Below are 11,174 nucleotides of genomic sequence, written 5' to 3'. Positions count from 1 at the left end.
GCTGATGTTCCTTTGGAGTTTCTTTTTTCCTTCCTTGTGCCTCTATAATTTTATTGGGATGACTAAATCTCTGAACTATGTTAGCAGTAAACAGAACTAATTTACCCCCCGCTTCTTTGAAACAGCTGCTGACAGCTGCACTATAATTCAATCATAGATCTTTGCAATGCACTCTGCAAAACATATCCATATTTTTTTTCATATTCTTTCCTCTGTTGTATTTGGGCAAAAGGAGCTGCACCAAACAGTGACGTGCTGATTTTGCCAATGCACAGAGATTGAGCTACATGGAAACAGATGCTCAAGGTGAAATACTGCCCAGCCAAAAAGGTTCTTTGAATATAGGGAGAAAAACCACACAGATACACGATGTTGTTGGGATATCTTTTGTAAAGTTGCAATGATTTATTTTACTAGTTTGTACAAAAGGCTTCTGACAACTGCTCTATGAGAAGAACCAGAAATGTGTATGCATTTTTGCCAACTGTTAATAAATATCTTCTTAAATAAGGAAACAAATGTGCTTAGGAACTGAGAATCATTTTTCCTGGATGTGATTGAAAAGGAATTCAAAGATGGAAATAAATAATTCTTCTGCTTTGTGACAACTATTTACATAAAAATGTACAAACAGTGAAACTGATGTTAAGCCTAGCAACAGGAATCCTATTATGTGGAAAAAAACAAACAAACAATCCCCACATAATATTTAATATATGAGTCCTGTACAGCAAGATACTGCAGTCCAAGTTAAAAATAAAAAATAAAAATGCAATACACCAACGCTGTGACCACCAACACAGAAACAGTTGCAAGAAAAACTAACCCTTGACTACTAAATAGTGGAAGTTTAGATCTGATTAGCTCATAACTTCTAGGTAGCACCTTACCTTCCTTGAGGAGGCTTACAGAAACACTGGTGTACGTACATATGCAACGTCCAAAGATGCTTCTGACCTGTAGGATTTCAATACCTCCCTCTAAGAAATGCCCTGAGGGCAGTTTTGACATGACTGCTGTAGATGGTCTTCTCTGCAGCTCCAGGGAGACGTTTGGCTTCAGCAGTTGTGGCTGTGGGTGACGGCTCGGTCAGTCCCACCTTGCTGCAGGTGGAAGTTCTCTGCAGCTGTGTGGTGTGTGTGTGCTGCGGGTGGGCCGTTCCTGCACACGTTTGAGTTGCCTGGTTTGGAAGTGGGGCACATCTGGAGATCCAAAGCCTACCAATATCGTGGAGAGACTTCCACGTTCCCATAAGCCTGATCTTATGCCGCTGAGAGAACTGGTGGGAAAACACCAATTGACTTAAATGCAATTAGAATTAGACCATCAGAAACAAGTTTCCAATTTATTTCACAGAGTAATCTTTTTCTTCCTTTACTTGTTTGTTTGCTTTTTAAATGAGCCATCTGGTCTGGATTTGGTCTGTGACTAAAAGAAGAGGAGCAGTGACTGATTTCCAAGTTCTCGTGGTTGCATTCTGCTATCTTCTTTCTCTCCATTCCCCGAGGAGGGACCTGGGGCTGAGTTCCCCTGCGGCTGTATCACATCTCCTCGGTGTGCTGAGAACCAAGTCCAGGCACTTAATGATATTCTGGACCCATCTGTTGGAGGTCCAGACTTTAGAAGCTTGAGGATTTAGAGCTGGGTTTGCTGAGGACCTGGTGTTTGTTTATTTGGAAAGAACTTTTTTTTTTCTCTAGTAAAACTCAAGCCAGTCCTGCTTTTGTAATGTATGCCCAAGTTTTGAGTCAGCCTGTGATTGGTTACTGCTACTCTGTATTCTTATCACAACGACTTCAGTCGAGTTTAAATTACATAAATGTGATGCTTGTGTAACCTGTGCTTTAAAAAGAAGGAAAAGGGGTGGTTTCTTGTCTCTGGTTCCAGCTTGTTGATGTGGCTTCTGAAAGCGTTGGCTTGTTGTGGGGTTTTTTTGTTTGTTTTTTTTTGCTTGTTAGTTGTTTTCAGAGATGAGAGCAGTAGTAGAGCAGTGTCTTCTATTGTAATCACTGACCCTGGAAAGTAAGGTCCCCTGCAGTGTCCCTAGCTGTGCCGGGGTGGTGCTGGCAGTTTGTCTCTGCTCACAGCACCTTCTGACTCCACATCTTTGGAAAGGTGTTGGAATTTGTTCTGTCATTGAAGCCAGTGGATATTATCCAAACAGGAGGAGGATCTTCGGCTGTCTTTCACAACTCCATAGCTGATTGGGGTACCTCAGCTAAGCATTAGGTTTAATCCCAAATTGTTTCTTAATGTTGTGCTGCTTTCCTGTTTCAAATTCATACACATAAATTCTTTCTGGTTGCTACAGGGAATTTCTTTTCCCTTGAGGAAAAAAGAAGTATGCCCTAAAAGTCTTGTTCTTTGGAGTTACTTTCTTCACTTTCTTGCTTGCCCATTATGATGTTCTTTTCCTGAGACTGGTTTATCCTTTTGAACTCCATTCAATTCAGATATAGCTTCTGCTCCTGCCATTTAAAACTGGAACTTGCATCCAATTAAAAATGCTTCTGCTTATGAAACTGAAGCAAACAGAGGGATGGAAGTAATAATTCTCTAACAAAATACCTGTTCACTCCAGGTATATTTTGTTCACTTATTTTATTGCAAACTGTGTTACAGGAACTACACATGCTCAATAGTCACAGAACATTCTCACTTTGGATAATTATTAATTTTTAATTCACAATCAACATTGGTGAATTTGCAATCTTCTGAAAGACTCATTTGCAGAAGTATGTGTTGTAGGAGCCAATTTTGTAGGCAGATTTGATTTTAAATGGTTTCTCTGGCTTGTTTCAGTTTACAAGCTCATTGTCTGTAATAAACTAAAACAAAATGTGTTCAAATGCCACTTAGATCCAGAAACTGCTCCATTGTCTGAACTTTCAGAAGCCCAGTCCTAAAAACTGGGATTTTCGAGCTCATTGCTGCAGTGCTAACCTTTTCCCCTCCCCCACACATCCATACAAAACTCGCTCTTTACAAATAATCTTACTCTTTCCTACAAATCTAATGACAGCCGCATGCTCGTACCACCATGTTTCTGTACTTTTTTAAGATAACGTTGGAGCTGTCATCAAAATAGAGCACAGAGATAGCATTGAGTTGGGTGGGAGCGCAGCAGGGTTTCGGCACAGTCTCTGGGTTTATAAAGTGAACCTGAGGAATTAAAGCAGAAGCATGTTAAGATTTCCGTTTCCCTTCTCCTCCCTCATGTTTCTGTTTCCCAGGCAGCCCTCTCTCCCCCATAAGCACACACAGACATGTTTTGAACACCTGGCTTTGTGTACAAATGTCTCGAGATGTCCCCTGCATGTATGGAGGCTGACGCACGCACCCAAGGCAGATCTAGTTGGAAATCTTTCAGTGAAGCAGGTTTTCATTAGAAAATTCCCATCTGTCAGAGCAGCCAGTGTTCTGCAGAAGTGTACCAGTTCCAATAAACTCTGCAGGACGTGCGGGTGAGGTTTTGAGAGCAGTCCCACAGGCGCTGTGCGGGGGGCCCAGTACCGGCTGGCACCAAGGGCTGCGGGTCCCTGGCTGCTGCTGCAGGGCCTCCAAGAGAGGGAGGAAAGTAAACAGTCCTCCAGGAGGAGAACATGCAAAGCTTCTTGTCTTGGACATGTGGATGCTTCTAGCTTCCCTAGTGCTTTTTGCAGTGCTGTCCTTAGATGTGCATAGGCGTAGAACACGGATGAAGAAGAGGAGTGAGCCTCCTCGTGCTCCACAGATGCGTGCAGGGGACGTGGCTGTGTCAGGAGGGTGTCCCCATGTCAGCTGGGGGTGCTGTGCAGCCGGGCACCGGGGGCTGGTGTGTCCCCTGGCCACTTGAGCTGCTGTGGTGCATTGGCTTTGGTGAAGCAGCTGGGGTCCTCAGCGGCCCCTCAAAGCACAGGCACTGTGCCGTGTGGATGTGCCAGCTCGGGACTCCTATCTGGACATCTTTGACAATTGCATAAAATAAATACACCCACAGAGCAGCTGGGCTGTGTAATTTTGGATTTTGCTGACCCTTTCCTCAGCCTGTCCCCAAATCTGCTCTTGGAGGCAGCATGCAGTGCTGGCTTGTTTTTTTCAAGAGATGCTGGTAATGGGTCTCACATCCTGCTCTTCCCTCGTCACGCAGTGGGGCTATACAACCATTAAGATGTCTATCACAGGGCCCCTTTAAGCTAGAGAGAGCGTGTCAATGCTTGCAGCAAAGACAGGGTAATTCCTCGCCAACTATTAATTCAGGCCACTTGGCTAGACATATTTAGCCAGATGCTGCAGGCATCTCAATGAGCTAATGCAGACCTTCCTTCTCTTGTTAGCATAGAGATTTTGGGGGATATAAACTTATTTCTGAGCAGCACCTATTAGAAATAACTCTACAAGGTATGTTGCACCTACCAGTGTCTGCACAATGGCATGATTTGTAGCATTCATGTATGAATTCAATGGGAAAGCGCATTCTCCTTCACAGTAATACGCAGCATAGCCCTCTGGAGCGATGATCCAGTCCTTGATTAATTGAAGACATTAGATTGTGGAGAAAGGCAGTAATATTGTGCAGAGAAATAGAAAGTAGAATGGCACATAAATCTATCAATTCCTATGTCTGCATACAATTACAGTCGCTTGCAAAATAAAAAATCGGACATACTGGCTCTCCTACTGCTGTCTTTACACCTCTAAAGCAGCTGCCCTTCCTACAGGATCCTGTCCCACCTTGCAGACATGTCCATGGAATCACTGAAGCTCAGGGTCAGTTTTATGATCCATGCAGCAGTGTCCTCCTGGTTGCCCACCCATCGCTGACAGAAATGAAAATACTTTAGAAAGAATTGCTGGAGGATGTGCTCTCAGTGCTGCCAGAGGGAAATACAGGGCCCTCAGTATCTCACAAGAACTTAAGCATGCTGAGTTTTGGCCAGTTTCACACCAAATATTTGGATACCCTAACTGCACTTTTTCAGCATACTAAATGCGGCATGTAATTTTTTTCCCCCAAGGATAAATAATAATAATAATTAAAAAAAATCCATTTATTAGCTTGACCTCTCTAGCAGCCTGGAGCAGCATTTGCAGAGGCACCCGGTCGTGTGCAGCCCTTACCTGCCACCCCAGGTCCCTGAAGCTGACGTAGAGCTCGTGCTTCTTGCAGGCCTGGCGCTGGTCGCTGCTGCTATTCTCTGTAGGGGACACGGGCTGTCAGGCTGGGCTGCCCAGCACCACACAACAGGAGTTGCACTGCTCAGCTGTTGTGCTTGCTGATGCTTTTTTTGTTTGGTTGTTTTTTTAAAACCATTTCCAGTCTCTTGTGCTGTAGTCATAAAATATAAATTGCACTTCTGGCCAAGGGCAGCCTGGGAAAATGCTTTTTTGCCCCTGAGTTTTCTCTGACCTCGTGTTGGCACAAACCAGATCTCTTTGATTATTGCCTACTATATGAAAAGAACTTGTGAAAGGACTGATAGGAGAAAAGCAACCTTTAACTATTTCCTATGCTTCAAGCTGTCTGAGCAGGATAGCTGCACATTTAGGCATACAAAGCAGAGTTAGGACATAATGTGAAATCTGTTGTTCTGTCCAGTGCAGCTGCAGTCAGAGTGAATGATGATGCTTCATGGCAAACCCAAAGAACAAAGTGCGAGCTACAGACCTAGAAGTACCAGAAGACATTTTTTTTCCCAACTCTTGTTGGAAACAAAATCAACACAAGGGCCTCAGGCTGCAAGCAGACACTGCTTTGCAGGGGCTTTTCTGACCTGCTCACAGAAGAAAGGAATTATTTTATCCCTCATCCATCCTTTAAAAAGCAATTGATGTATCAGCTAATAAAAATGCGCACTTTAACTGCAAAGCAGCAATTGCCTGGGGAACTGCAAAACTCTGAGCTCAGAAATGCAAGATATGGAAAAGCATTTTAAGAGACTCCAAGATTTGAGGTGTAAGGTACAGAAATGCATACACGTGGGCAGGTCAGAGGAGCCACACCTGTCTCCAGAGCTGCAGAAAAACATCATTAGTCCTAGGACAGGAATGACCTGATTGAAAGTAGGGAGCTGCAACACAACTGACAGGGAAGAGTTGTTCCACAGCCTTGCAGGTTGCCCCAGACAACCTCCAGGAAAGGCAAGTCATGTCTTGTGCCCAAGGTTGTCCTGCTCCTTCCATCTCTTGCACGCTCTTTGTCTGGCGATGTGCTCACAGAAATAGAGCTGGAATGCACTGCTGCCCTCAGTGGAGCTAGCCCTGTGCTCTGGGTCCTGCTGGGAAGGTCACTGAGGGCCCATTATGCTGAGGTATCTCATAATTAAACCACGTTTCTATTTTAAATGCCTGACAGTTTTCTTCCATATTAGGGAAGTGCAGCTCCCCCCAGAATAGCTGCAGCTATCCTGAGCGAAGAATGGGTTTTCCTCATTTGGGATCATTAAGCCTTTGGGTGGCTGCATTTAAAATTGTAGCCTTTTGAAAAGCTACAGTATTTCAATTCAGATCCTCTGAAATACATTATTGTAGCACTCACATTACTTCTTTTAAAGTCGTTATCTTACATTTCAAAATAAGAATTTACTTTGTGTGAGAGCTTCTGTGTAGATGGCTTTTCTTTTTCAAGTTGGGTTAGGATATCCCTCTGTTCTACACTGTTTCAAAGAAAAATAGTGTTGTTTTTTGTTGTTTTTTTTTTGCTTGAATAATCCCTAATCCCTGAAACCAAGTGGTTTCAGACCAGCAAACCAAAAACTAGCAGGAAACCAAAGAGATAACAACCAACACCAAGTATGGGAGGAACAGTTCCCATGTAGTGCCAAGTCCAGCACAGCATTATCCCACACCCAGCAAAACGGGCCCAGCACACCTCCCTGTACCTGCAATGTTTGACACCCGGAAAGCTTCCTGGTTCTTTGGTGTTTTGGATCGATTCTGGCTCCTCTGCTTCCCTCCTGTGGAGCGGATGCTGCGGAGATGAACCTCGGTGGCTTTGAAGAAGGCGACCGTGAAGGGCTGCTTGTTTTGTGGGCCGTGCCTCCCAATGAGCCCTGCCAGCTTGGGGTTGATGCTTTGCCCTTAACAACAACACAGCATTGAGCAGGATTGTGTTAACTTTCCATTTTCGGCAGACATTGTAAGTACAGCAGGAGGGAGAGCTGCTGTCTGGTCAGAAGGGTGATTCCTAGGTACATCCATATGCATCAGTCCACCAGGGGCCTGGATTTAATCGGCAAAGCTACTTCTGAGGAGAGCAGCTTAGCACAGCTAACTTCATTTTATATCTGCGTGTAAAAGTTACATAAAATACTCCTACGTATAATTATTTTACCCTAAATCCGCTTAGCATTAACTTTTCCTACATTCTTTACAGGGGTTTCATTAAGTTCACCAACCTATAATTTGAAGTGATCCTATAAAAGGAACCATAAAACTCAGCCCATAGGAGCACTAAATGCCCACTGGAAGGTTATTAACTTAAAATAAAAATGCCTTGTATGAAATACTGTCAGAGTTCCAGATATACTGCAGCTGAGAGAAACAAATAGTTGAGATGTTCAGAGACGTTTTGCTTATTGCTGTCTCTCAGCACTACGGTACCCAATAACCTTGGTTCAAAGCCATTCATCACCATGTGTGCTTCTTTCATCCCGCACTTCTGAAATTAATTTTATTTTTGCTGAAAGCTCATTAAGTGGTTTTGCTGTAGAATTAATTGTGTACAAAAAAAAATACAGGGAGAGGTTTATGGTAGGTGAGGGCATCCAGGGTCCCTGTGAACAATTTCCTGGGCAGGGCACCAGGACAGGTCAGGTTGAAAGAGCAGAAAGTTATGTATAAAGACTTTTGTGTAGACACACATCAGCATCTTCACTTTCAGCCTAAGCTCCTACCTGGAAATGTGCCTGGTTTGCATTTTAAATAAATGAGGCTGAGTGCACAAAGTGCTTAAGCAAGTACCCAGTGCTAAATAGACAGGTAGTTCCACTCGTCCTTGGGCTTTGCCAGATCCAAGCCTTACTTCCTGAAAGCAGACTCAGCTGAAGGAACTCCGTGAATACTGTCCCTGGGCAAATCTTTCCCCTTCAAAGAAGCCTTTTTATTTTCCCAAGTTGTTTCATCTACCAGGTATCTCTGTGGCTGTGGTTTTTCCAGGGTAAATTATTTCACCTTTACGATGTATCTGGAGGTTAGGTCAGAGGTATGCAGTGATGTGACCGGACTTCACATGGAAATTTAAGTTTAATGGGTTTTCATTAATGCAACAATAAGTAGCATCTGAGCAATTAATTCCTTATTTAACACCAATGTGTTCAAGACCAGTACAGTCCCAATGTTTTCTGAGGGGAAAAGAGGCTCTGTATGAGAGTGTATTCCTTTCTATCATTATTAATAATAATGGGAATTCATTTTATTAAAAAAGTGTGGAAAAATCCAGTATTTGGGTGTATGAGAGTGTTAGAACCAGGTAGTGAAGTTAGACCTGAGGGCACGTATGTAAGTCCCCTATAAGCAATGATAAATGTCTCCAAAAAGAACTAAAGCTGTGCTCTTGAACCAGAGGGCAAAGCATTACTTGCTTTTATGAAGCTGCTTTTTAGTACTGTCAAATATGGGATCTCAAGCAGCAGCTTAAGCAAACCCAAGGCAGTAACTGCTGGTGCCAAGTGAGGCAAATTGGAGCAGGGCTGAAAGCTCTGCAGGCTCCTGAGTCACTCCAATATTTTTCTTGCTTGCTGCTTGAGCTGATCCCCATTTTCTAAGAGTAAAATTCTACCCTGTGACTCCACATTAGTTATACATGTTGATACTCATTTGGCAAGATTATAAAGAAATGATGAGTTACTGAATTTCTTCTCTGTAATCTCATCTGGACAATACTCATGATGTCACTTCATTTTTTTTTTCTTTTTAATGGAAGCTGTACTGGTTTCATGGTTGGAGATCTCTATATTTAGGGACAGATACAAAGGAAAACCTTTCACTTAAAGCTTTGGGGGTTGCCCAAGCATACAGCGTTCCAGCAAAGCCCTGCTGTGCTTTCAGCAGAGGATTTTCATATGAAATCCAGGTGTAAAAGCAGCTCTCTTGTCAGTGTGCAGTTGGTCTAAATCCAAAACAAAACTTGGGGAGCAAGGAAGGACATGTCCTTGCCATTCAAAATAGAAAGAAAAATTCACATGCATGGAGGAGAAATGTGAGAGCAGAAGCAAGCTGCCAGGGGACTCAGTTACAAACAGCAAGAGACAATCAGGCTCTGTATCTCTGTATTTACTTTCTGAATGCTGCAGTTGGCTTTCCCAACTACAGTGTCAGGCTGATTAAAGTATTTTGTTAATCTATTTTGAAAAAGCAGCAACTTATTTTTTACATTATTTCAAACATGTTCATAAACACAGCTGGATTTTTCAGGAGTGTAAAGAGAAACCAGATTCCTGGTTTGCTTTGAGTGATGTAACAGATGAGAATGCACAAATCATTGAAACCCAGATTTTCTGGTTTTGAAGACTCGCTCATAAATTTGGCTTATGCTTTTAAGAGTCCACTTCTGAGTGCCCCAGCTCAGCACATCCCATGGCTGTGCGTTGTTCCTTTCCTTGTATGCGGGACCCTGGAAAGTCACAAGTGAAATCTGTAGCCTATAAGAAAACAACAACCTGGGTTTCTCCTCAGTAATGAAAAAGAGACTGACCTGCACTGCAAGAACACCAGGCCAGGGCTGGGCAAAGCAGCGTTAAGGTGTTCTGAGCAGGAGAGCAGGAGAGTGATACTGTAGTATCTTTGGAGTTTAGAGATACTCAGCATACCTCCAGCTACTGCTTTTCTACGGGCTCTAGGCTGGATCTGTACGATTTTCCTCTGTGTGAACCTGAATTGAATGAACGTGCCATCACTCTGGACACGTCTGTAATCCCAAGTATTTCCTTTAGGAGGCAAACTGGAAATTTAAAGCAAGGACAGGTGACTGAAAACAGGGTTGAATTTGTCTTCACTCAGTCTTCCTTACTCTTTTAGTTTTAAGAGTTATGATAGTTTTTAAATCAAGTGGAATTTGAATCTTTGTGCAGCCCTTCTGAAGACATTTGAGAGCCAGCTTTTCCCATCCATTCTCAATCATCACAACTGTACCTGGAGAAATGCAGAAGTTGTTCTGTTGTGCTGTTGCCAGCAGTGTACACATAGCTGTGTGCACATCCCAAACATGGTAATACTGACGTGACTGCACACTATCTGCTAAAGCATTTGAGTACATCCTAAACTTGAAATAATGTCTTTTTCACATCTTAAGCAAATACAGGAAAAATATTCTCATGAGATCGTGTTCAAAGGACAGAATACTGAAATGGTTAAGTCTTCTCCTGACTGGGACCATATACCCCAAGCAGATATTCACTGACATAGTTTGAAACTCACCATCTATGCTTTCCACAGATAGCTGCAGGCCAAGGTTGTGCTGTGGATTCACCACCCAATGATTACTGGTTGCAGTGATGTCAAACACCAGCCACCCCTCTTCTGCAGCCCAGATCGTTCGGGAGTCAAGCAGGAACAAATCAGAATCCCTGAAACAAGAAGTGTAACTCCCAGTTAGTTGGACTTTCCCCTGGGACCTCTAAGGACATTCACATACATGCTTTAAGCAACACGCTCGGTTGGCTTTCAGGAGCAGACAGGTTATTCTGGAGCTGGGCTGGCGTGCTTTCCTGCCTAATCACCTTCATATGAAGTGCTTTTCTCCTCTTCAAAAAAGAGAGGATAGGTTGAAGCAGAGTTGAGGTGGTTTTGGGTTACTTTGCTGCTGCAGTTAACCTCAGAGCTGCTGATGCGACTTTGGAAAAAATGCTTGCCAGGCACAGATTTGCAAAATTACTGTTTGCATATGCAAACCTAGTAATTGGGCAGACAATGCTGCTCATTATCCTTTCCACACATCATTTCCTGACTTTTATGCATAATTGTAGCACTAGCGCAAGCCAGCTGGAACAGTGTCGTGCATATATTAACATGTGTAATGGTTTTTTAAACTTGTTCATCTGAGGTTGCAGATAATTGATTGAGGCAATAACCCTCTGCACTGTCACAGGTTTGCATTACATTGGGTGGCAATTTCCTTTCAATTTGTTCTTTAAAATTTTAGAAGACCACTGCTGGATTATTCAGGTTGTCGAACTGAAACCAGATCGGTGACAGAG

General features: G+C 43.1%; 1 protein-coding gene across 1 annotated transcript in view; it reads right to left on the bottom strand.

Annotated features, from left to right (window-relative positions):
• Positions 1-372: 372 nt before the first annotated feature.
• BMP7 (bone morphogenetic protein 7) overlaps positions 373-11,174 on the bottom strand; it is a 43,495-nt gene continuing 32,693 nt past the window's right edge. Inside the window, exons 3-7 of the mRNA XM_085241714.1 lie at positions 10,396-10,544; positions 6,861-7,058; positions 5,101-5,177; positions 4,396-4,506; positions 373-3,162 (exon numbers count right to left, since the gene is read on the bottom strand). Coding sequence (XP_085097840.1) covers positions 3,013-3,162; positions 4,396-4,506; positions 5,101-5,177; positions 6,861-7,058; positions 10,396-10,544 — 685 coding nt within the window. The 3' untranslated portion in view covers positions 373-3,012. The remainder of the gene's footprint in view (positions 3,163-4,395; positions 4,507-5,100; positions 5,178-6,860; positions 7,059-10,395; positions 10,545-11,174) is intronic.

This window comes from Meleagris gallopavo, chromosome 22, assembly GCF_905368555.1.
Source record: "Meleagris gallopavo chromosome 22, MGAL_WU_HG_1.1, whole genome shotgun sequence".
NCBI classification, from domain to species: Eukaryota; Metazoa; Chordata; class Aves; order Galliformes; family Phasianidae; genus Meleagris; species Meleagris gallopavo.
This window is presented reverse-complemented; position numbering and strand designations above follow the sequence as displayed.